This window comes from Saccopteryx leptura, chromosome 5 (assembly GCF_036850995.1).
Source record: "Saccopteryx leptura isolate mSacLep1 chromosome 5, mSacLep1_pri_phased_curated, whole genome shotgun sequence".
Classification (NCBI taxonomy): domain Eukaryota; kingdom Metazoa; phylum Chordata; class Mammalia; order Chiroptera; family Emballonuridae; genus Saccopteryx; species Saccopteryx leptura.
In genome coordinates this window covers 163,019,723-163,046,014 of record NC_089507.1, presented here as the reverse complement: position 1 = coordinate 163,046,014, position 26,292 = coordinate 163,019,723, and the positions used below count along the sequence as shown (strand labels likewise).

The 26,292-nt window shown below is 48.6% G+C and overlaps 1 protein-coding gene across 2 annotated transcripts in view; it reads left to right on the top strand.

The window, feature by feature from the left end:
- Positions 1-14,823, top strand: part of ERN1 (endoplasmic reticulum to nucleus signaling 1) — a 90,156-nt gene extending 75,333 nt beyond the window's left edge. For both annotated transcript variants that reach the window (XM_066386409.1, XM_066386410.1), the window contains 7 exons: positions 3,485-3,584; positions 3,826-4,025; positions 5,291-5,438; positions 7,039-7,166; positions 8,464-8,587; positions 9,013-9,080; positions 10,254-14,823. In XM_066386409.1, the coding sequence (XP_066242506.1) occupies positions 3,485-3,584; positions 3,826-4,025; positions 5,291-5,438; positions 7,039-7,166; positions 8,464-8,587; positions 9,013-9,080; positions 10,254-10,490 (1,005 nt within the window). In that variant the 3' untranslated portion in view covers positions 10,491-14,823. The remainder of the gene's footprint in view (positions 1-3,484; positions 3,585-3,825; positions 4,026-5,290; positions 5,439-7,038; positions 7,167-8,463; positions 8,588-9,012; positions 9,081-10,253) is intronic.
- Positions 14,824-26,292: the final 11,469 nt, after the last annotated feature.

Genomic DNA, 26,292 nt, shown 5'->3' with positions numbered 1-26,292 from the left:
AAAAAGTTATGGCCTGATGTTGTTGCAGACAGGGACTTGGAAGGATTCGAACCAGAGACCGAGACCGAAGTAGAACCGTTGGAGGAGATTGTGTCCCTGGGAAAGTCGATAGGTCTGGAGGTAGATGAGGGTGACATAAACGAGCTCGTCGAGGAACATGAGGAGGAACTCTCAACTGAGGAGTTGAAGGAGCTTCAGATGATGCAACATACGAGCTTCTGCAAGAGATTAATAGTGAGGAGGAAGTAGAGTTGGAGGAAGTGATTTCTACAAGTGAAATTAAAGACATGCTGGCAATGTGGGAGAGGCTTTCAAGTTTCATTGAAAAAAAACAAACACCCAGAAAAAGTTTCAACTGATCGTGCTTCAGCACTTTTTAATGACACTTGTTTGTCACATTCCGTAACATTTTAAAATGTAGGCAAAAGCAAACCTCTTTGGATAGATTTTTATTTAAAAGTCCTGCAAGTGAAAGTGCCAAAAGTGCAGCCAAAAAGGCAAAAACAGGTGATGATTAATTGAAAAATACGTAATATTAAGCATAGGTTAAGTTTATTCATTTTAGAGAGGAGAGAGAGTGAGAGTGAGTGAGAGGGAGAGAAAGGGGGGAGGAGCAGGAAGCATCAACTCCCATATGTGCCTTGACCCGGCAAGCACAGGGTTTTGAACTGGCAACCTCAGCGTTCCAGGTCGATGCTTTATCCACTTTGCCACCACAGGTCAGGCAAGCATAGGTTAAGTTTAAAGGTAAGAAAGTGCATTTTTTTTTTTTACAATTAAGTTTTTGTGGTTTCATTTTAAGTAAAGAAAGTGCAGTTTTACAATCCAATCAAAAAATGGCGAAAGAAATGAATAGACACTTCTCCAAAGAGGACATACAGATGGCCAATAGGCAGATGAAAAAATGTTCAACATCACTAATCATTAGAGAAATGCAAATTAAAACCACAATGAGATATCACCTCACACCAGTCAGAATGGTGCTCATCAACAAACAACACAGAATAAGTGCTGGTGAGGATGTGGAGGAAAGGGAACCCTCCTGCACTGCTGGTGGGAATGCAGACTGGTGCAGCCACTGTGGAAAACAGTATGGAGATTCCTCAAGAAATTAAAAATCAAACTGCCTTTTGACTCAGCTATACCACTTTTAGGAATATATCCCAAGAACACCATAGCACTGTTTGAAAAGAAGAAATGCACCCCCATGTTTATGGCAGCATTGTTCACAATAGCGAAGATCTGGAAACAGCCCAAGTGTCCGTCAGTGGGCGAGTGGATTAAAAAGCTTTGGTACGTATATACTATGGAATACTACTCAGCCATAAGAAATGATGACATCGGATCCTTTACAACAACATGGATGGATCTTGATAACATTATACTGAGCGAAATAAGTAAATCAGAAAAAACTAAGAACTATATGATTCCATACATAGGTGGGACATAAAAATGAGACTCAGAGACATGGACAACAGTGTTGGGGTTACAGGGTGGGGGGGAGGAGAGGGAGGGGGTTGGGGAAGGGGAAGGGCACAAAGAAAACCAGTTAGAAGGTGACAGAAGACAATTGGACTTTGGGTGATGAAATGCAGCATAATCAAATGTCAAAATAACCTAGAGATGTTTTCTCTGAACATATGTACCCTGATTTATCAATGTCACCACATTAAAATTAATTTAAAAAAAAAGTGCAGTTTTAGTTTTGTTTAAAGTAAAGAAAATGCAGTTTTAGTTTACATTTAGTGTTAAGAAAGTGCAGTTTTAGTTTATGTGTCTACAGTGCCTGCATCCCTTCCTCCCTCCCTGCTCCTCCGCCATTCACCTCCGTTAGTCGCACTCATCTGTCTCCAAGGTAAGAATACAGTACTAAATAACACGTTTTTCTTTTATTTAATATATTTTGTTATGCATTGGTAAAGTATACATGTGTGTTTCTTAATTAAAAACATCATTTTTCATAATTTAGGATGGTTTGGGGATATTTCACGGCTAGAATGGATTAAATCTATTTCAGTTATTTTAAATGGGAGAAATTTGATATACGAATTGACTGACGTACAAGCTCGGTTACAGAACGAATTAAACTTGCATCTCAAGGTAGCACTGTAATGTGTTCATTTTAAGCGCACACTTTGAGCCTGACCAGTCAGTTGCACAGTGGATAGAGCTTTGGACTGGGACGCAGAGGAGCCACCTTCCAAACCCTGAGGTGGCCAGCTCAAGCGCAGGTTCATCTGGTTTGAGCAAGGCTCACCAGCTTGATCCCAAGGTTGCTGGCTTGAGCAAGGGGTCACTCACTCTGCTGGAGCCCCTCAGTCAAAGCACATATGAGAAAGCAGTCAATGAACAACTAGGGAGCCACAACAAAGAATTGATACTTCTCAACTTTCTCCTTTCCTGTCTGTCTGTCCCAATCTGTCCCTCTCTCTGTCTCTGTCACAGAAATAAACAACAAAAACCATACACTTTGATGCATCTTGACAGTGTTGCATGCCCATTTACTAGTCAAAATGTAGAGCATTTTTATCACCCCCACTCTAACTGCGTGGTCCCCTCAGCCCGCCCATCTTTGGTTGTGGTTAGCATCTGTCTTCCTCTAAGCCTCCAGAACACCTGGCTATCCTTCCTCCCAGGGAGGTATGGGCCCGGAGGTGCTCCATGAGGACTCGAGTCATTAGGGTCACCCAGTGAACTGCTTTTGCTCAGTTTCCAACTCCCCAGGAAATGATCTCAGTGTCACCAGTAGCTTTGCCTGTGTGAGGCAGTGAGCATGGGTTATTTGCCCTCTTACCTTTCTCATTGTAGACTAGTGAGTTGGAGCTTGGTTTGTTTGTTAAATAGGCCTAGACTTCGGGAGAAAGTCTGCTTGGAAAATAAGGATTTGGACAGGCCCTGGCCGGTTGGCTCAATGGTAGAGCATCGGCCTGGCGTGCAGGAGTCCCGGGTTCGATTCCCGGCCAGGACACACAGGAGAAGCGCCCATCTGCTTCTCCATCCCTCCCCCTCTCCTTTCTCTCTGTCTCTCTCTTCCCCTCCTGCAGCCGAGGCTCCATTGGAGCAAAGTTGGCCTGGGCGCTGAGGATGGCTCCATGGCCTCTGCCTCAGGCGCTAGAATGGCTCTGGTTGCAACAGAGCAACGCCCCAGATGGGCAGAGCATCGCCCCCTGGTGGGCGTGCCAGGTGGATCCCCGTCGGGCGCATGCTGGAGTCTGTCTGACTGCCTCCCCGTTTCCAACTTCAGAAAAATACAAAAAAAAAAAAAAAAAAGATTTGGACAGAGAATACTGTCAGTAAAACTTCCCGTTTCTTTCCTAAAATGTGATAAAAAAAAATTAGTTCACTCAATACCAAATGATAAAGCAAAAAGCTGAAGGCATTGTTTTTCTAAATAAAACTGAATCACTTTACAAAAAAGAAAGAGTGCTTGGAGGGCCCACACCCTGAGGCTGGGGCCGTGACCCGGCCTTCCTGTCTCTTGCAGTACGTGGAGCAGAAGGACTTCGCGCACCTCGGCCTGGAGCCCATCACCCTGCTGCGGCAGACCACCTCGGGCCTGGCCCACCTGCACTCCCTCAACATTGGTGAGGCTTCCTTCGCTGGGCCGCCCGGGTGGGGTGGCCGCCTTGCTCAGGTGGGCCTCGCCTTTGCCGAGGCTGTGTCGCTGGTGTGCGGTGGTGTAAGAACTCGAGGAGGCCTCTTACACAGTTGAAAACTTTTAGAGGTGGTGGGTCTGCTGGCAGCCTGAGGAGGGTGCACCCCCCACCGCAGGAGGCCTGATGTCGCTCCTGGTTAACATCAGACTGACCCGGGGTTCTGTGTTAGTTCACAGAGACCTGAAGCCCCACAACATCCTCCTCTCCATGCCCAATGCACACGGCAGGACCAAGGCCATGATCTCCGACTTCGGCCTCTGCAAGAAGCTGGCAGTGGGTAGACACAGCTTCAGCCGCCGCTCTGGGGTGCCTGGCACAGAAGGCTGGATCGCTCCAGAGATGCTGAGTGAAGACTGCAAGGAGAACCCCGTGAGTAATGAGCAGTCCTTTGAAAACTGCAGCCTCGGGTATCTTCAGGAGTAAGAGCCCTCAGCTTGAGAACTTGGGCCTGGAGCCCATGCAGCTGGAGTGACAGGTGTTTAGCATGGAGCGTGCTGCCGGCCCTTTCCACATTGTCTCGTGATTGTCTCCTGCAGATGAATGAGAGGGGCGAATGTAGGCACCTGTCTGTCCCCCACCCCCCAGTTTGGGAACTCAGAACTTGTATAAGGTGAACAAACTTCCAGTTTTTATTCTCTTTTTTTCTGGTTTTGTTTTCCCAACCTTTTAAATTTTTCTTTCAGAAAATACCTCTGAACCTCTGCCTAGATTCAACATTTGTTAATGTTTTTCACTTTCTCTTTGTTACTGAACCATTTGCATATACAAGGAGGTCATCTCTATCCTTCCCCCTAAAGACCTCAGCATCTGGCTCCCAAGAACAAGTACAGTCTGTTTCTTACCCCTTATACCATTATTATACCTCAACAATTAACATTTGATATCCGACATTCACTGCATGTTCAAGTTTCCCCAGGAGTCTCCTATAGAGCTGCTTTTTGTTACATCCAAGTAGTGTGAGCTGGACACCACACGTGCGCATTCCCTACAGAGCTCTGCGTTGTGGGGTGCGAGAGTTCTAAGATAACATCAAAGATCACCTCATTGGGAACTGTCAGATAGTTTCTTTCTGGGCTGTTTTTGAACTAGGAAGTGTTTGATTCACTTATTAACAGTTTTTAGACTTACAGTAAGCAGGCACTGTTCTGGGCCCCGGGGGTTGCACCAGGGAAGCAAGGCACAGCTGTCCCTGCCTCCAGGGAGTCACCTGCTGGCTGCATAAAGAGTAAGTAACAAATGGCTCAGAGGAGCTTCTTGAGGGCCACAGGCTGGCATATATAAGTTTTCGCATGTTGATGCATTTAATCTTCACAACAACCCATGGGGAGCATAGCATTGTTCTCTTCGTTTCACCTTGGAGGACACTGAGGCCGATTGTTCAGGGTGCTTCTAGCTGTCAGGTGGCAGAGCCAGCGTTCCTGGCTGTCAGCTCCAGAGCCCACGTTTTTCAAGGTGAGCCCTGCCTCCTGCCCAGCCCCCGCAGGGGGCCCAGCACTGCTCCGAGCCATTCCCCAGTGCTAGCAGACGCCCCCAGACCCTTTCCACTGGAGGAAGTGTCAGTCACACTCATCTCCGTGGCTGAGTGAGAAGGAGCGATCCCCAGAAGACCTCTCACACCCTGCACTTCTTTCCAGACCTACACAGTGGACATCTTCTCTGCGGGCTGCGTCTTCTACTACGTGATATCTGAGGGCAGCCACCCCTTCGGCAAGTCCCTGCAGCGGCAAGCCAACATCCTCCTGGGCGCCTGCAGCCTCGACTGCTTAGACCCCGAGAAGCACGGTGAGTGGGCAGAAGGCGGGAGGGTCAGGAACTACTCCTCAGCTGCCTGGTGCCTGCTCTGCGTTCCCAGAGAGCCTCTGTCAGCGCTCTCCTGTGGTTGGGAGGGCTGTTCTTGGAGTTCCTCTTTCTAAAGCCGAGAAGCTCTGAGTTTTCTTCAGGTCATCCAGTTACTTGTGTGACCTGGGCAAGGCCCCCCTTGAGGACCTCTGTCTTCCAGCTGATGACTTGTGAGAGTTAAATAATCTGAAGTCCTTCCGGCTTCGCCAGCTGGGCTCTGTGTACCAGCGGTCAGCAGTGCAGGCTAGGCTGGGGACATACAAGCTTGGTCCTCACTGTCCAGCGTGGGTGCAGAAAGTCTTCCTGAATTCAGGGCTTTCTGTGTTATAATTGGCCACGACACCTCAGTGTTTTAAAAAATATTTTAACTTTTCAAATTAAAACTAATTTATAGTTTTGCTATGGATTAACTTTCCTTAGACTGATTAGTTTAAGGCCCATAATTCCATAGTACAGTAATGAATGACTGCTGTTGATATCTTTATATATATTATTCTGGTCATTTATCTAGACATGTGTGCATATTTTTATTTAAAATAGGGTTAAATGGTACATACTATTTTGTAACATGCTCGCTTTTTACCTTTTTTTATTATTATTTACAGAGAGAGTCAGAGAGGGGATAGATAGGGACAGACAGACAGGAACAGAGAGAGATGAGAAGCATCAATCATCAGTTTTTCATTGCGACACCTTAGTTATTCATTGATTGCTTTCTCATATGTGCCTTGACGGGGGGGAGGGGGGCTACAGCAGACCGAGTAACCCCTTGCTCAAGGTGGTGACCTCGGGGTCTCGAACCTGGGTCCTCAGCATCCCAGTCCGACACTCTATCCACTGCGCCACCACCTGGTCAGGCAACATGCTCACTTTTTAACTTGCCCTTGACTATTTCTCCAAGGCAATCCAGAGTTAACCAGGGCGTCTTTCTAATGGCCCACATTTCAGCTTACAGAGGCATGGCAGTCACCCAAGCCTCTTCTAGTGGGTATTTCCAGTCCTTTTCACAAACTGTGTGGTGGGGACTCTTCTTACTAGCTGAAGATTTCTGTGCAAGCTCTTAATTATGTTATTGGAATGAATTCCTGTCTGTGGACTCCTTTTTTTTTTAAAGAGACACAGAGAGAGTCAGAGAAAGGGAGAGACAGGGACAGATAGGAACGGAGAGATGAGAAGCATCAATCATTAGTTTTTCGTTGCACATTGTGACACCTTAGTTGTTCATTGGTTGTTTTCTCATACATACCTTGACCACAGGCCTTCAGCAGACCGAGTAACCCCTTGCTCGAGCCAGTGACCTTGAGTCCAAGCTGGTGAGCTTTTGCTCAAGCCAGATGAGCCCGTGCTCAAGCTGGTGACCTCAGGGTCTAGAACCTGGGTCTTCGGCATCCTAGTCCAACACTCTATCCACTGCGCCACTACCTGGTCAGGCCTGTTCGTGGACTCTTCAGTCCAAAGGTGGGCGGATGGTTGGGGGGGGGGCAGTTCACTGTGGCACTGTACTGGTGACAGCGTGTTGCGTGTTTATTGTCCTCCCCTGCAGAAGACGTCATCGCCCGGGAACTGATAGAGAAGATGATCGCAATGGATCCTCAGAAGCGCCCATCTGCGAAGCACGTGCTGAAACACCCGTTTTTCTGGAGCCTGGAGAAGCAGCTGCAGTTCTTCCAGGTGGGACCTGTGTTTTCCTTACCCACACTCTCCATCTGACTATATCCAGGTTTTATAAAGATAGCAAGGACAGGCCCTGGCTGGTTGGCTCAACGGTAGAGTGTCGGCCTGGAGTGTGGAAGTCCTGGGTTCGATTCCTGGCCTGGGCACACAGGAGAAGCACCCGTCTGCTTCTCCACCCTTCCCCCTTTCCTTCCTCTCTGTCTCTCTCTTCCCCTCCTGCAGCCAAGGCTCTATTGGAGCAAAGTTGGCCTGGGCGCTGAGGACAGCTCCATGGCTTCCTCCTCAGGCGCTAGAATGGCCCTGGTTGCAACGGAGCAATGGCCCAGATGAGCAGAGCATCGCCCCCTGGTGGGCATGCCAGATAGATCCCCATTGGGTACATGTGGAGTCCGCCTGACTGCCTCCCTGCTTCTAATTTCAGAAAAATACAAAAAAAAAATAAATAAATAAAAGATAGCAAGGACAAAGAATAGAACAAATGACTCATGCTCCTGTAATGGAGAGGTAACCAAGCCTGACATTTTAATATATTTTCTTCATAAAAAAAAAGGTGTGATTAGGATCAAACTATATATATATACAGTTTTGTATCTTGCTCTTTTTTTTACTGTATATAATATTTTAAGTATTTTTTTGTTAAAGTTCTAAGATTTTAATGACTATTGTATTCTATCTTATAGATATGCCATAATTTTAAAACTTTATGAGAACTTTCAAATGGACACAGAAGTAGAGGGGATGTGGTAATGAACTCCCAGTTCACCAGTTTTACCTATGATTAACCCAACCTTTGCCCTCTCTATCTGTCCCCCCCCCCAGCTTACTTTGAAGCAAACCACAGGCATCATATAATTGCATTCAAATTTCATAAATTTAAACATTTCCTGATGTTGGGTTTTTTCCCATCATCTCATACTGAGTCTTTGTCCAGACCGTGGATAGATTCTGAGAGGGTGTTGCCAGGTGACTTTGGGGAAACATCATGTGTTTCTCAGAGTCCTCCTTGGTGTGAAACGCAGGTAAGGTGTTCAGGGTCTGTGGACAGATGTGTATCTCTGTCACCTCTCTGTCATGGAGATGGTCTGTATGGGCCCTGCCCCACGAGCAGCTGACCTGGCCAGTCACGGGAAGAGTTAATAGACGGGGAGTAGGGAGGCGGAAGTCGTGCCCCCCTGAGCCAGCTGCAGCCCGGCTGCGGACTCACGCAGCAGTGACCGCTCTCACTGGCGTCGGGCCCCCACTGCCCGCGTCTCTCCACACTGACCTTCAGCTGCGTTCCTTGTTTCCCTCTCAGGACGTGAGTGACCGAATAGAAAAGGAGTCCCTGGACGGCCTCGTGGTCAAGCAGCTGGAGAGAGGTGGGAGAGCTGTAGTGAAGATGGACTGGAGGGAGAACATCACCGTCCCCCTCCAGACAGGTGAGCGTGCAGAAGCCCCCGGGAGGGAACATCAGCCCAAATGCTTCAGAAACTACAGCCATTTCTAAGGAGCAAATGTGGAAATGGCAGTTCCAGGCTGATTATTAGGCTCCATGTACCACGTACAGGGTTGACGCTCTCTGTGGGAGTGTTGTCTGTGGTTTGGGTACAAGCCTGTCACACCAGCGTGGGTCTCATTTTCGTCTGTGAGAGTGACAGATCACTGGAGGGTGCCAGGCTCGTAGTGGTGGTTTCTGGACCTGAGTGTGGTGAGGAGGTGGGGCAGACCAGCACCACCCTGGGGTCAGCTTGGGGGCGTGTGTGTGAGTGTGGAGTGTTTTCAGTCTGATTGCCTCATCCCCAGGAGCCCTAGGAATTGTTTTCTCCTAAATGTGTTGGTTACATTGCATTCCTTTTTTTTCTAGATCTGCGTAAATTCAGAACCTATAAAGGTGGCTCCGTCAGAGATCTCCTCCGAGCTATGAGAAATAAGGTGAGGGTTGTGAGCCCAGCCACACAGCTCTTCTCCTCTCCCCTCTCCTCTCCTCCCCTCTCCCCTCCCCTCCCCTCCCCTCCCCTCCCCTCCCCCTCTCCCCTCCCCTCTCCTCCCCTCCCCTCTCCCCTCCCCTCTCCTTTCCCCTCTTCCCTTCCCCTCCCCTCCCCTCCCCTCTCCCCTCTCCTCTTCCTTCCTCTCTCCTCTCCTCCCCTCTCCCCTCCCCTCCCCTCCCCTCCCCTCCCCCTCTCCCCTCCCCTCCCCTCCCCTCCCCTCCCCTCCCCTCTCCCCTCTCCTCTTCCTTCCTCTCTCCTCTCCTCCCCCCTCCCCTCCCCTCCCCTCCCCTCCCCTCCCCTCCCCTCCCCTCCCCTCCCCTCCCTTCCCCTCCCCTCCCCTCTCTCCTCTCTTCTTGTCTCCCCTCCTCTCCTCTCCTCTCTCCTCTTCTCTCCTCCTCTTCCCTCCCCTCCCCTCCCTTCCCCTCCTCTCTCTCCTCTTCTCTCACTCGCGCTCTCTACGAGGCCTTCTATCTGCCCTGGAATTCTGACCTTGCAGAGGCTGGGAGGCCTTAGCCACATTTGACAAACTAGAGACTGTTTCTTCCCTTAAACAGGTTTTTTTTAAGAGATATTGAGGTGAGAAGTTACCTGAGAAGCAGGCTCTCTGATGTCAGTGTCCTTTGTGGCCCTTGCTGATGTGTATGGTACCCTCTACCTTCCTGACCAGTGCCATACAAAGCCCCTCTAATAGGACCCCCTGGGCCTGTTCCCACATGGGACCCACTTATTCTCTGGAGGGACCTGGGAGTGCTCTTGGCCTGAGCTGTCCCTGGGCAGATGGCCCAGGGCCAGACAAGGCATCCACGCCGTTGGGACAGACACTTCAGTTCCATGCTACTTGATTCCACTTGAGGCTGCTGTGAGCCTTGCTGGGTCCTGACCACACAGGAGGCCTGACTGTCCGCTCCCACTCTGAGCCTCACTCAGCTCAGAGGCCTCCTCCCGAATGAGGGGAAGCAGGCAGGGTGAGCAGGGTGGGCTGTACGCCCCTCAAGCCTTTCCCCCTTTCTTTACAGAGAACCAACTACCGTTCTCTCTTCCTTGGGTAAGAAAAGGGTCTCTCAGAAGCATGTCCCGGGCTCTGACTGACCCCGTGTCTGTCTCTGCCCCTTTGCAGAAGCACCATTACCGGGAGCTCCCCGTGGAGGTGCGGGAGACCCTGGGCTCCCTCCCCGACGACTTCGTGCGCTACTTCACGTCGCGCTTCCCCCACCTGCTCTCCCACACCTACCGGGCCATGGAGCTGTGCGGCCACGAGCGGCTCTTCCAGCCCTACTACGTCCCCCCGCCCCCGGAGCCCTGGCCCCCCGGGATGGCAGACGGCCCCCCTTCTGCTGGCCCCAGCTGTGACTGAGCCTGAAGTCCACGAGCCAGAGCCGGAGGTTCCCACTTCGAAGGGGAACCAGGCTCCCCAAACCAGTGCCTTGAGCTGCCCGCTCTGCAGCCAGCAGAGGAGGGTGTTGGCCCCAGGAAGGGGAGAGGGGACCCCTCCTGACCTGCAGGAAGCTGGAAGATGGTGACTGTGACAGCTTCACCATCAGGGAACATCTGCACAGAAGGGCCTGGCCTAGAGGCTGCAGCAGGAGTGCCTCTACCTCCTCCTGGATAAACTTTTCAGACACATTTCTTTTTACACGGCCTGTTGAATATCAGCCTGTGGGTCTCTCGGGAAGCGAGAGGAAGAAACCCTGAGTTCTGCCTTTGTGTTGGGGCCAGGGGCCTCCGCCCTCCTCGACCAGCCGGCCAAGGGCACTAAGTGCAGCTTCTGCTGGAAACGGGGCTCGAGAAGGGAGGGTGCTGTGGAGCAGGGAGCCGTGCAGGGGCGTCATCCCCGGGACTGGAGATCATTGGTCACCGGTCACAAGTGCACCAAGATGTCCCAGGTCACCGTAACCAGCGTTTTCCTCAGGGACAGTGAGAGCCTCGAGTGTGGGGCACAGGTCAGCTGAGTGTGAGACTGGTCAGCTGCACATGCTGGAAAGGAGGCCGTGTCTGCAGGGCTCAGAGAGGAAGGGGGACCTTCTGTTCTGAGGCTGTCGTGGCCCAGTGTACTGCTGGCCTGAATGGTGGTTTTTGGTGGCTTTGTGCCCTGGACCATTTAGGGATGTTTAAGAATATTTGGGTGCAAGAAGTGATAAATCCCTGGCCATCAAGAACCCGGGCAGGGATAGGCCTTCAGGACCAGAGGGGGGCAGGTCCAGTGGGCCGTCGTGGGAGAGCCCTGGGCCACTGGGTAGGTGATGAGGTTTCTCTGTCCCTAGAGCCAGCAGGATAGGCCAAGGGGTTGCAAGCCAAAGCCAGGGTCACCATGTACTTTGTGGGCAGGATTTTATGTTTCTCTTGGTAGATTTTAATAACTTTATATTTTGATTATACTGTAGAATGCTACGTTAGCACAAGTAAGCTAAACTTAACTTGAAGCTTACTCACAAAGAAGAAATGCAATACATCTGTTTTGTGTGGTAAAACACAAAAATCCTGAACCCCTCCAGATAGAATATTTGTGTTCAGAACACTCTCTAATGCCAGTGAAGAGTCAGATGAAACTTCAACATTATACATATGTATTAAACCACTTCCAAGTAATCATCCCTAGGTTATTTCAATACCATGCTGCTTTTCCCCTAAATTTAATATAATTTTATATTTTATTTCAGTCATGAATTCCTGTCTTTTCTCTACCGAGAGCCTTAGAGGTTAAAGGCAATTAGGGTACCACGTAAGGAAACATCTTCTGTGTTCTTTCTCCAGCAGGGGAGCAGCTCATTGTGGTTCAGTCCTGGTGGGCTGGAGGCCCCACTCAGGAGTAAGACTGTTCTTGTCACGTGTTACTGACGGAAATCACTGTTCTCACTGTGAGATGTCTTCTGGTGGCATGCATGCAAGAGCCACTCATCAAAATCTCTCGTTCTGCCTTTGTAGAACTCCGTCCCCTTCCTTTCATGATGCCTAAAACCACTTTTTCTCTTAAATTAGTATTATCTGACATCTTGAAACCTCATCAGTTACCTCATTTAGACCTGGGGACCCTGGCGTCCTTGTCTGGCACTACAGTGTTTTGTAATACGCTGTTTTCAGGAACACAGCCAGATGGGTGTCTTCTCCCCACTCTGTCTAGCCTATGCCAGCTCTGTTCTGTGGGTCACTTTGCCACCAGGCCTGAGTGGGAAGAGCCCGAGAGGCAGGTAGAGATGGCGCCACACATGACTTCAAGGGATTGTCAGCTTTCTGTGTTGCCAGGACACTGCTGCCTTGTTTTTGGTAAATGTTCTCTTTAGAGAGTAGCCAGGTCATTTCTTCAGGACACCTTTTTTGTTTTAATGCCTTTTCTGCTTACCTAAGTATTAGTTTATAACCACCCAGCTTTCTCAAACTTTTGTTCAACGTATTGTATCTGAACGCTTACCAGATACGCTGGGCAGAGACTGGGCTAGGAACACAGAGATGGAAAAGATAGGCAAAGCCTCAGTTTTCATAAGAGCCCGTGGTGAGAGACAACAATAAGAAAGTGTTAGTGCCATGAAGAAGCCCCAGGGGGTGGGTCAGGGCATGCATTTGGGGTTTGTATTCAGTCTTAAAGGCACCCACCCTGTCCCAGGACCTGTCAGAACTGGTCAGGTTACTTTCTGTTCATCTTCTCCTTGTCTCCTGTAGGACCCAGTTACTCATCAGTCTTTCAGGTGGTCTGGAGAGGTCTTAAGTGGACAGTTGTCATGGGAACCACTTGGGCATCCTCTGGTGTAGCCCATTGCAATCTCTCACCTTCGGGTTTCCTGTTGTGCCCAGCGTGGTGGAGAGGTGCCTGCCCTTCACTGGAACAGCCTTGTGTGTCCTGTTGCAGCTGAGCTATTTGGTCTTTAGTAAGATTCCTGAAAGGCTGTTGAACTTCTAGAAGTATGCGATCTTTATTTTTAAAGCACAGTTTAGTTGCATCTGTTAGGAACCCGAGGGATTCCATAATTTATTCAAATCCTGTGTTGAAGCTTGTATTGAATCTGTCTTTGGCACACTTGCCAGAATTTCTCTTGTTGCTTCTTGAGTCTTTCTAACTTCATTTTATAAATACCTCCCCATATCACTGGGCTTCAGAGCATTTGTACTTTTGGGAATCACTGGTGTTACTTTATAAGTCACCAAACCACTAGTTGCCAAGGTATAAAATCCTGGATGCCGTGGTGTCCTCCCTTCCCTCCCAGTCTCAGTGCAGTAGTCATCAGTTTCTGTCCAGTGAGACATCCCTGTGAAACGTTCCATGTATCGTATAAAGAACCACAGGTGAGTGGGTCCAGCAAAGTATCTTCTTCCCATCAAGAAAGGTCCTTATCAGCAGTAACCCTGATCCTTTCAGTAACGTTTTGTGTGGATGTGACTCATTGGTCTTTGCAACTCTTTCTCACTGTGGTGAAAGATGAGTTGGTCTCTGATCGGACCTCTCTTGCAGAGGTGGAGGGGCTTTGGGGTTGCAGGGCTCTTTCCTCTTGGCCACTGTCTTTTCAGAAGTTGGACTCTGTTTGTTGACTCCTCAGCCTTGAGGTCCTTGTGGAAGGCAGGCTGGTTCCACGTGGCGGGTAGAGCTGGGAGAGAAAGCCCAGTCCTTCTGGAAGGGGCCCCTTGAACTTCTCTTCAGCTTCCTCTCTGCTCATTTTGTTTCTGAAACCCCTTTTCTTTGTATTTCCCAGCATTTCTTTCCCCTGGCCATCCCCTCACCATCGTGGAGTTGTCCTTGACATGTCTCTGACCTGGCCTTGCCTGGAAGGAAGTCATCAAGTGTCCCATGCAGATGAGCCCACATTTCTGCCTTCCAGGGTTGGACAGTTATCTTTTAAACCAAAGTGTCTATTCTTCTGTACTTTATTAATGAAACAGTGATTTCCTGTGAGTAACTCTGGTTCTGACTTTTGTATCAACACATAAATCTTTTCTGTATTCACTGGAAAACCACAAAGAACCATCTGCAATGAGCCTCCCACTGGAGCAGCCTTAATCAGTAACTCCAGCCAAAGTCCCCATTCCCGCTGCCCCGTGTTCTTCGTGTGTTTGGTGGGTGCAGTATTCCTTTTCAGTATCCCAAAAGCTGTGACGGGGGTGTCCCTATGTACGTAGAAAGCATTACCAGTCAAACCTGTGGCATTCGCCGATGCAAACCTTATGTAGTATTCTTTTTGCAGTGACCTATTTATTTAACCTATTTATATTTATTTAATTTTTACTCTGAAGTATATCCAGTTACAATTGCACTTCCGTAAAGCACATCAGATTTGTTTTGGACAGCACCCCTGACCATTTTAAAACTGGAAAAGGAAAAGTTATACTGTACCCTTCCACAGTAAGGATGCCTTAGTGTAATTTTGTTAGTAAAGCGTGAATAGTGTGGCTGTGGTAAAAATGTTAATTTTAAGTGATTTTTTAAAAAATTCAGTGCCATTGTGTCTTCTCTGTGGACGGTTAATTGTTAAATGTGTGTTAACTGTGTGATACAATCCTCCTTGTGGAACCTAAAATTCTTTTTAGCTTTAAATTTTATAAACTGCCAGATTGTACAGTTTTTATGTGTATTTTTAAAGCTCGATGTAAGGGTAATTATATAAGTTAAATGGCCTATTTTTGTACCTCCTGTACAGTTTTATAATTCTGCTGATGGGTGATGGCGTCTTACGTTGAGCCAACCCCAAATAAAGGTAGTTTTAGATTTGGGAGCCGGTTTCATCTTCACAGAGGGTCAACCAGCGTTCTCAGCCCTGGGGTCTTTCTCAAAGGCGGTCTCTTTGGGTGAGGGACTGGGGGTGAGGGTGGGCGCTGGCTCCGCGCTGGGAAGATGGGGTGTGGCTGCCTGCCAGTGTCCATGGCAGGGACCTGGGCTGGAGCATCCGTTCTCTTTGGTGGCTGTTGGTGGGGAGAGGTCCTTTGGAACACAGGAAGTCTCCCAAGGTATTGATTTGGGCTGAAGTCCAGGAGGTGGCTGAGTTGGGACAGAGCTGCCTCAGGGTGAGAAGTCGTTTCCAGCTGAGTTTGGGGCACATGAACAGTGAATAGGATACTGGATCAAAAAACCTAGGAGGAGAGGAAACCCCCGGGGAACTCTCAGCACAGGGCGGGGAAAGCCACAGCCCGAGCTGGGCAGAAGCGCAGGGTATGTCCTCCGGCAGGTTGAGGAAGGAGTTCTTGGCCAGCCTGCTTGGAGTTTCAGATACTGTCATGCTTTCCCCTCCCATCCCTCTGGTGAAATCCGAGGAGGCTCCGCTCTCTCCTGCACCACCAGGAAGCGAGGCGCCGAAGGGCCACAAGCCACAGGACAGATTAGACCACTTGGCTTCAGGCCGGCTCCTTCTGCGGTGCCCACCACCATCCCATCCCCCCACCTCAGTGGGCACCGAGGGTCCCTGAGAACCACGGAGACGCCCGCTTGCCCTCTGCAGCACTGGGCACTGCCACATCCAGCGGCACACAAGGAGCTGCTCACTTCCTGTCACTTGAGGCAAGAGCAGAGACAGTTCCTGGGTTTGCCACAGAACTGTTAAGCCAGGACAGTGTCTTATCTCTTGAATTGGGCCAAGCCAGAGAGGGAGGTGGCTGGTAGCACCCTTAGCTGCTTCTGAGAACAAAGAGAGGAGGCCAGCAGATGGCTGAGGTGCTGGCACGGAGGGGGGCCATGGTTCCGGGGCACTGAGTCAGGACTGGGCTGCAAAGATGGTTTTTCCTGGTGTCTGATGCATTGTATTAAATATATGCATATATACATATACACAACTATATTGCACCAGTGAATGCACTTATTTGTTCTCTCTGAATTTGTCTCGTTGGGGTCCTGTGTGCTAGACCCATGCCTCAGCTTCAAGAGGTCATGACAACAGCCAACGTAAGAGCCCCGGCTGCCTGCCCTCCCGTGAGGCCAGCCACTGTGCCAGTGCGTCCTGGGTGCTGATCGCTCATTGGCCTCACATCTTTCACTTCAGTGAGAGACTGACCAGACTCTCTGACAAGGCCAAAGTCCAGGTCATGAGCCCCTGTCTGGGCCAATCAGCTGTGGGCAAAGGAGCAGGGTTGCTAAGAAGAACATGGCAGCCCCCAGAATCATATTGGAAGATGGTGGGGGTTGGGGCCAGTTTCCCGAAGCAGGAGGGTCAGCACAGCTGGATAGTGACTGAGTCAACTTGGCCTTTGAGGGGGTTGACAGGTGAGCCCAGAAAGGGCTCTTCCCCGCCGTCTCCTCCTGCCCGTCCGAAGTCCCCTTCCCAAGCCTGCTCAGTGATTCAGAAGAAGCCACAGAAGTGCTCGAGTTTGCCTGAAGATGACGCAAAGCTGGAAAGAGTGACTAACACCAACATCATCCGTGACCTGATCCAGAAGATGTCAAGAAACTGGAATGTTGAGTCTAAACCCCCAAAATGACAGGAAGTCCTGCCTTGATATTAATGATGAGGCTGAAGGTGGAGAGGGCAGGGCTGTGAGAGGCTAGGACACCCACAGGCAGGTGAAGAAACAGAGCTGCTGGGTCCTCAGATATCTGTAACAGCTTGGCTGTCCCACTCCAGGTTTAAGCTGGAGCAGGGGAAACGGTCTAGGAGGGCAGCTCCAGCTCCAGGAGGGAGGGCTGTCTGACAGCCTGAACCGCCCCACGGGCCGCTGGAGGCTTTGTGAGTGAGCGTGGAGTCTGGGGCGGGGGAGGGCCTCTTCCTGAGCAGACCAGGAAGAAACTATTTTGAGGCTCAGATGTTGGACTCAAGTCTCTTACAAATAAGCACGTATGAGTGAGGCCCTCCCCTCCCTGTGACAGGTTCCGGAAAGGGCTGCCAGAGCTGGTGTGAATCACAGGAAGTGTGTTGGGAAGGGGCCAGGATTGGTGCCGATTGGGTGGGGTAGGTGTCGATTCTCCAGAATTCTGCCTGGGGTGTCTCATTTCCAGACACATGCACTAGGGTGTGGCTGCCACAAGGCGAGAAGCAGGGCCCATGGTTGATTTATTTAAGACAATTTGCCAAAACTTGCACCTTGGAACACTATTTCCAAAGGATAGTAAACTTAGAAAAAAGGGCTCAATAACCAAATAAATTTGGGAAATGCTGGATTAAGTAAAGATTCTATATTTACGGCAATACTGTTTAGAGGCCTTTCTCATGTTAACAGCATGTTCTTCCAGACAGGATATACACTAACCTCCAATTATTGGCTTTAGTTTATTTTTTAAAAAGAAGGAAGGATGTTTGGAGTGGTAGAAATAAAGCTATGTTTTCATCAAATCTTATTTTATTTTCCTCTTTCCAGATATCCAGGAAGACAACATTCCCAGCCTTCTCCTTTTTTTTTTTTATTTTTTAGTTAAGTGAGAGGCGGGAGGCAGAGACAGACTCCCACATGTGCCCGACGGGATCCACCCAGCAAGCCACCTACAGGGTGATGCTCTGTCCATCTGGGAACGCTGCTCTGTTGCTCAGCAACCAAGCTATTTTAGCGACTGAGGCAAGGCCATGCAGCCATCCTCAGTGCCCAGGGCCAGGTTGCTCAGACCATTCAAGTCATGGCTGTGGGCGGGGAAGAGAGAGAGAGAGAGAGAGAGAGAGAAGGAGGGGGTGGGGTGGAGAAGCAGATGGTCTCTTCTCCTGTGTGCCCTGACTAGGAATTGAACTTGAGACTCCCACACGTCAGGCTGACACTCTACCATTGAGCCAACCAGTCAGGGCCCCCAGCCTCCCTTAGCAGTTAGCTTGGGGCATGTGACTAATTCTGACCAGTGTGCTGTGAGTGAAAGCAACATGTGCCACTTCAGAGCCAAAGTACAACCCTCCAGCTCCTCCTCTGACACTGTGACAGGCCATCATGGGTGCCACAAATGGAGAAGGCACAATGAGGAAGCAACCTGAATCATGGAGTCACCACTTTTCAGCTGTCCTGAAAAGTCACCTGACCCAGAACAGACTTCTCATTGGTAAAAATAACAAACCCTGGTGTTAGGCCACTGGCACGTCTGGGTTCATGACCGCAGCCCCACTGAGCCCGCCCTGATGAACAGACTAGGGAACAAGTGTCAGGGGAAAAGGCTATTCCACTCTCCTGAAAGGTGAAGGTCAATGCTGAACCATTTGTGCCTTTAGCTAAAAGTTCATGTTCTCAGAGGACCCAGGGAGCCAACGAGGAATTCTGTACCTGCTGCTCTGGCCTCCCCTTCAATGGATACCGTGTTTGGCCCTGACAGTTACCTGGCCCATCACGGAGTCACACTCAGGTTGACGCCTGATGGGCTGCGGGCTGAACTGGACAAGGAAGGTGGGAGGGGCAGGGCGGGCACCCCACTCACTGCCTTCTCGGCATCAGAGGTTCTGCTGGGCTTGTGGGGTTGGAATGTCCAGCTTGGCATAGGGTGACAAAGGTGAGATGGGGACGTTTCCTCTTACCAGTATCCAGTCTCCTCAAAACAATTTTAGGGGCAGTGGCGAGGAACTGAGGCCCAGGAGCGGGATGATTTCCACCAGGCCCCAGGAAGTGCGGAGCTGAGGCTCTGACCTCCATTCTGCAAGGCTCAGAGCACGTTCTTTCTTTGTGTGTGTGTGTGTGTGTGTGTGTGTGTGTGTGTATTTTTCTGAAGTTGGAAATGGGCAGGCAGTCAGACAGACTCCCGCATGCGCCCAACCGGGATCCACCCAGCATGCCCACCAGGGGGCGATGCTCTGCCCATCTGGGGCGTTGTTCTGTTGCAACCAGAACCATTGTAGCACCTGAGGCAGAGGCCACAGAGCCATCCTCAGCGCCCGGGCAAACTTTGCTCCAATGGAGCCTTGGCTGCGGGAGGGGAAGAGAGAGACAGAGAGGAAGGAGAGGGGGAGGGGTGGAGAAGCAGATGGGCGCCTCTCCTGTGTGCCCTGGCTGGGAATCGAACCCGGGACTCCTGCACGCCAGGCCGATGCTCTACCACTGAGCCAACCAGCCAGGGCCACATATTCTTTCTCATGCTGCAGAGGGAAGAGCCCGTGGGATAGAGAAGGGCACTGATGAAATATTAAGAATAATGAAACCACAGCTATTACTTAGCAAAGCTGCTTTCCCCCTCTTCAACATGTATTTTTTTATTTTTTTATTTTTGTCCCTCTAAGTAGCTGGGTGGCTGTTACAGGGAATGAGAGGCCAAGCAGAGTGGAAAACACAGCAGGTTGAAAAGGAAGTCTGAGATAGGATTTGCTGTAACCAGGGTGACAAAGCCCAGTGCTATTGTTTGGCTGTATGTACTTCTTGACATTTTTAGCTGGGCCAGGCATTTTCAAACTTTGATCATATCGAAATCATAGCCTGGGAAACTTGGTAAACACAGGCCTGATCCTGCTTCCACTAACCTGGGCCTCTGCATTCTTTAATTTCCAAGTAATTCTGACATCCTCCAGAGTGAGACCATTCATCTAGGCTGCAGTGCTTATAGAAAGGAAGTCCGTGAAATAATCACTGTTAATGCTTTGGTGTGTTTTGTACTTATTAAATAGATATTAAACTCCAAATTTGAATGATACTATATACTTTTTTTAAATCCTGGTTTCCATCAGCCAATCGCTGGGGTTGAGAAAGAGCTGCGTGATTCTCTTACTGCAGCGAGAGCTCCCCTGGTCTCCTTAGTAACTGGCTTCACGAAGGGACGTGGTCAGACCCCAGTCAGGGACCCCAGCAGCCCCCTGCCCAGGAGAATGTGATTCATGGAAACCTCTGGGACGGCCTCACTGTGCTTATTTGCAGTGATGTATAGCTGTGGGTCTTTTACATTTATTATGCTGGAACGCTGAGAGAGCCCTTTCAACCCAAAGGCTGTCTGTGTCTGGCTACTAGGAAAAATTTGCTTGTGTAATTTTTAAATAATTGTCTCCCCTTTGTTTTTTCTGTTTTTATATCTGATAGGAAGTTGGAACTCTGTGTTTGATCCTCCGTGTTACTTATATTTATATCTTTTAATTCCATGTATTGGTTTTTGTTTCTTCTGGGATATTTTCTGGCTTTATTTTCCAAATTTTCTATGACTTCTTTTATTTTATTTTATTTTTTAGTTCTCTTCAGTTCTCTGTATTACCTCTGTATTGTTGGAGTCTTTTTTTTTTTTTTTTTTTTTTTTTTTTTTTGAGACAGAGACAGAGAGGGACAGATAGGGACAGACAGACAGGACGGGAGAGAGATGAGAAGCATCAATGAAGCATCAATTCTTCATTGTGGCACCTTAGTTGTTCATTGATTGCTTTCTCATATGTGTCTTGACTGGGGGGCTACAGCAGAGTCAGTGACCCCTTGCTCAAGCCAGTGACCTTGGGCTTCAAGCCAGTGACTTTGGGGTCAAGCCAGGGAGCCCGTGCTCAAGCCTGTGACTTCAGGGTTTCAAACCTGGGTCCTCTGCATCCCAGTCTGACGGTCTATCCACTGTGCCACCACTTGTCAAGCTGGGGTCATTTTTGTTTATCTTTCTCTCTCTCTTCCAACTTGCAGGTTTTTCCAGATGTCTGGTGAGGCTTAAGGGATTAGACTCACTCAAAAAGTAGGCAATGAAAAGCAGATTGAGGCCCCATGTTGGTGAGTAGAGCTTATTAGTTGGTGAGCCCTGTTTTTAGGAAATCATATGGGGGAACCTTAAATGCTAGAGTACAGAGGTCTTAGCCCTGAAGTTCTTAAATATCTTTGGAGAAGAATCTTCTGATGGTTAGTGTGGGGATTGATTACTTCTGTCTGTCCTGCTTCATAAGGGATAGGGAAGGGTCAGATGTTCGATGAACCACCTTCTAGTTAATTCCAGTTCCCACAGGTCACTTCCAGCTTCCATCATCCTTCCCTGAATCTCCAAGCTGAAGCCACTCTCTGGATCTGTTGGGAAGATCTACACCCCTCAGCTGTACATCTCATTCAGGCAACTACCCTCTGGGTGGGCTACAGCCTGCAGAGAAACACAGCCTCAGGGGGTGGGGTGGGGGCGGGGTACTAAGTGGACACAGCAGGTGCAAAGAGGGGATAGAGGGGGAGTTCATGGTAAGGTGACCAATCGTCCTCCGTTAGGGTGGACAGTCCTTCTTTTGTAAGTTCCGTCCTCCCTGGAAAAGTGTCCTCCTACATGTCCTCCTTTTTGATATTGGAAGACTAATCTGTAAATGTCCATATTCAATCAATGCAGAGTCGATCCATCGTGTGTGATGTGATGTATTTGTATTTGACAGGACAATTTGTCAAGGATCGGGACAGTGCGGCAGGATGCGATTATGAGATGCATGCGTTCTGCACAGAAGACCTTGAGATAGCGCGCAATATACCGAGTGTGCAAATGGCTTTGTGTACTTCTTACTGAAACACAATATGGCACATATGACATTGTAGACTCACAATTATTTCTTTCTCAGTAAATATTCAATCATAGACAGGTAAGCACAATTCACGTTTTATTAATTCATTATCTATTTAATAATTTCCAAATATGTATAATTTTATTTACAAGTATTTTCCCAAAATTAAAGTTTTAAAGTGGGAATCTAACCTCAAACCATATCTATTAATAACCATTTTGATTAAATAGTTGCATAAAACTGACGTTTCTTAATTAGAAAATGATAAATACACCCTAATATCACTCCAAATTAGTGGTTTTGTTTGATATTTAGTTTTACTAATTGAGTACTTTTTTCTTAAATTTATTATTGAAAATTAATAGGCGAAAAAATGCTCATCTTCTTTAGCTATTAGAGAAATGCAAATCAAAACGGCAATGAGATACCACCTCACACCTGTTTGATTAGCTGTTATTAGCAAGACAGGTAATAGCAAATGTTGGAGAGGCTGTGGAGAAAAAGGAACCCTCATACACTGTTGGTGGGAATGTAAAGTAGTACAACCATTATGGAAGAAAGTATGGTGGTTCCTCAAAAAACTGAAAATAGAACTACCTTATGACCCAGCAATCCCTCTACTGGGTATATATCCCCAAAACTCAGAAACATTGATACGTAAAGACACATGCAGCCCCATGTTTATTGCAGCATTGTTCACAGTGGCCAGGACATGGAAACAACCAAAAAGCCCATCAATAGATGACTGGATAAAGAAGATGTGGCACATATACACTATGGAATACTACTCAGCCATAAGAAATGATGACATCGGAACACTTACAGCAAAATGGTGGGATCTTGATAACATGATACGAAGCGAAATAAGTAAATCAGAAAAAACCAGGAACTGTATTATTCCATACATAGGTGGGACATAATAGTGAAACTAAGAGACATTGATAAGAGTGTGGTGGTTACGGGGGGGAGGGGGGAATGGGAGAGGGAAAGGGGGTGGGGAGGGGCACAAAGAAAACAAGATAGAAGGTGACAGAGGACAATCTGACTTTGGGTGGTGGGTATGCAACATAATTGAACGACAAGATAACCTGGACTTGTTATCTTTGAATATATGTATCCTGATTTATTGATGTCACCCCATTAAAAAAATAAAATTATTATAAAAAAAGGAAAATTAATAGGCATGTAAGCATAATTACAATATAAAATATTACAAATGTTTTTATTATGCATTTATCATATTATAGTATATTATTGTTGCAATGAATAAAATGTTTCTTTTATTTACGTTATTGTTTTATTCAATTTACTTTTGTCCATCTTTTCATTGTAAAAAACGGGAATGTGGTTGCCCTTGAGGTCCAGTCTGCTGGAGGGAGAGAGGATTGCAGAGATTCTGGGGGTAAAGGATGTGAAGGTGGAGCAGTATGGCATGGTGTATGGCACGGTGACCAAGTCAGATTTGGCTGCAGGGATGGGTGATGGCGTGGAGGTAAAGACTTGTAGTTGAGGAAACGAGGGGAAGTCTCAGGTGTAGGTGAGCCTTCTGGTAGACATGGGTCATTCAGGTGACAGCAGAAATCGGAGGACAGGAAAGCAGAGCCAGGTCTTCCAGGAGCCCCAGGTGGGGCAATGGCCTTGCAATGGGGAGTTGGTCTGGGTCTCAGGGAGGAGTGTCACATGTTTCCAGAACACAGAAGCCACGAGGAGCCAGCCAATACACAGCATGTGCCCAGCCCAGAGATGGGGAAGTCCCCACTCAGGAGACCAGGGCAAGAGGTGGAGGGCCAGCCTCTAGTCAGGGCGAGGAAATGGAGGGAGCGTCTGCAAAGAGATGTGGCCTGTGGGGTGGTGTCTCTCCAGTAAAACGAGTCTCAGAGCACAGGTGGGAGACTGGGCCATGGGAAGGACTAGCCTGAATATGGGTGAAAACACAGGAGCTGGTGGGAACCCAGCAGTTTGTACTTCGGACTAAGTCTGATTCTGACTGGGACATATGGGAAGTTGCTCAGAGCCAGAAGTGACATGGGGCCCCAGGCAGTAACTGAGGTCTTGACTTTGTCAGCTGGTTTCTACACCAGCAGAGAAAACGAGGCAGTTCTCTGTTATTGCCGCAAAACCGGATCCTGGATGTGAGCCCACACATTGATGGGGAGACAGGAAGGCCTGATTCAAGCCCCAGGGCCAGTCTGAGAAGCCCCCATCACTACTGCTGGGCCTGGACCGCCTGGACCCCACAGCAGTCACCTCTGACCCTGGCCACATTCTCTACTGGTTATATTTGCAGGAAAAAAAATTACAATTAGAGCCATTTAAGGGTCATAAACACCTGGTAGTATATAATTAACTTTAAAAAATGAATCTGTCCCTGGCCGGTTGGCTCAGTGGTAGAGCGTCGGCCTGGCGTGCAGAAGTCCCGGGTTCGATTCCCTGCCGGGGCACACAGGAGAAGCGCCCATCTGCTTCTCCACCCCTCCCCCTCTCCTTCTTCTCTGTCTCTCTCTTCCCCTCCCGTAGCGAGGCTCCCTTGGAGCAAAGATGGCCCGGGCGCTGGGGATGGCTCTTTGGCCTCTGCCCCAGGCGCTAGAGTGGCTCTGGTCGCGACAGAGCGACGCCTCGGAGGGGCAGAGCATCGCCCCCTGGTGGGCAGAGCGTCGCCACCCCCCTGGTGGGCGTGCCGGGTGGATCCCGGTCGGGCGCATGCGGGAGTCTGTCTGACTGTCTATCCCCGTTTCCAGCTTCAGAAAAATACAAAAAAAAAAAAAGAATCTGTAACTATACACAAGTATTTCTTAATCTAACATTCAGCCTCCAAAAGAGAACAGCTTCACAGTTTAAAAAATAAAAACCAAAAGTACCGTGTATATTGGATTTGTATCTTGTTGGATTTTACCTTTGGCTGCCTTTGTCATCTTTCCTAAGGAAAGAGTTCCATAGGAGTTCCTAGGAAAGCACCTGTTTTCTTTCCCCTTGAAGTAAAGGGTAGACGAAGGAAAAGGCAGCTGCTTGCCTTGACCCCCGCGAGTTCCAGAGATAAGGCATAATACCCTCTCCCAGGAGAGACCCTCCCCACCTCTCCCTCCCTTGGCTCTCTGGCTGTTGAATGTTTATGAATAAATTTGATGCATTGACATAGATTACCCTCCTTAACAACATTCTCTTAGGATCTCATCTTTGTCCAACCTACTTGTGATTATAGAGGAATGTCATCCACCATGCACGCACACCACATTGCTCAGAAACATGATTGTCACACTTCTTAGAGACTGGGTGGCGGGACCCTGGCTCACATCGGCCACTAGATGGCGCCCACACACGGCCTCTGTTGCTCCTGGGACTCCAGTGTCAGTCATCTGAGTCACAGGCATGTATGTCTATGGCTCTTCCAGCCTCTCTTCCCTGCTGCACCAGAGGTCTTGGTACGAGATGAGGCTGGGGTCCAAAGAGAAGGCCAAAGGGCCAGGCTTTATAAAGAAGTCTCTCATGAGCAGGTAGTTTTCTAAATAGTGCATATTCACAGTCTTTTCTCATTCACGGATTAACATATAACATTATGTACAGGCCCCTCCCTGTGTGGGGCTGATTTTAGGGTCTGACATTCTGTGAATTCATTCAATGGTCAAGACACATACTAAGGTCTCCTAGAGACCTAGTCAGCCTATGCGTGCCTACAAGGACACACGTAAGTTCATGTCCAGGCACCAATAGTAATTGAGTCTGAGTCAGTGTTTTATAAACCACAGCATTTATTCCTCCCAGAAGCCCTTAGAGGGGAACTCTGAGGTGAACCAGAGGAACTTAGAGCATAGATGTGGGATCCCAACCAAATCTCTGCTCAACCTCTTGCTGCTGCATGCCTGTTCAACTCTCAACATGCTTGCGTAGTAAGCATGGCAGGAATGCTGGCTGTAACTGTATTTTTATCCCATTTTACAGAGGAGCAAACTGAAGCTAAGAGATGTTAAGCAACTTGTCCAAGGTCACGTAGCTGGCAAGAAGCTGAGCAGATATTCAAACACAAGTTATCACTTCACTACATCAGAATGACTCTATAGTCTTCGTCATTCAGTCTGGCCTTCATCAGGCTAGTGATCCTACAACTGCCCTGTGAAACTCTAGCCTTCCAAGGGCCTGGTCAGTGCTTCTAGTCCAAATCTCTGGTTTTAACCTGTGGTGATTACTTTTACTTTATTTTATTTATTTATTTATTTATTTATTTATTTATTTATTTATTATTTATTTATTTATCTGAAATGAGAAGTGGGAAAGCAGAGAAACAGACTCTTGTATGCGCCTGACCAGATCCACCCGGCATACCCACCAGGGGGCGATGCTCTGCCCATCTAGGCCATTGCTCTGTTACAACCGGAGCCATCCCCAGCACCTTGGCCAACCCTGCTCCAGTGTATCCTCAGCTGCAGGAGGGGAAGAGAGAGACAGAAAGGAGAGGGGGAAGGATGGAGAAGCAGATGGGCGCTTCTCCTGTGTGTCCTGGCTGGGAATCGAACCCAGGACATCCACACACTGGGCCAATGCTCTACCACTGAGCCAACCAGCCAGGGCCCTACTTTGACTTTATTTAAATTGAGAACACTTTCACATTGGTGCTAATAGACTGTGGTCCCAGACCAGAGCATCAGTATTTCCTGGGAACTTGTTAGTAATGCAAATCACATCTGCTGAATCAAAGTTCCGGGATGGAGTCCTCCAGTGATGCTGAAGATGCTAAAGTTTGGAAATATTTACTGTAAAACACGTGTCTCATCAAACCAAGCCTCCTGCTTAAGTCCTGTAAACCTTCATTGAGTGTGCTCTTGGTGGTGTGAGGAAGATGGCAGCAGAAAGTTAGCAGAGAAGGGAAGGAAA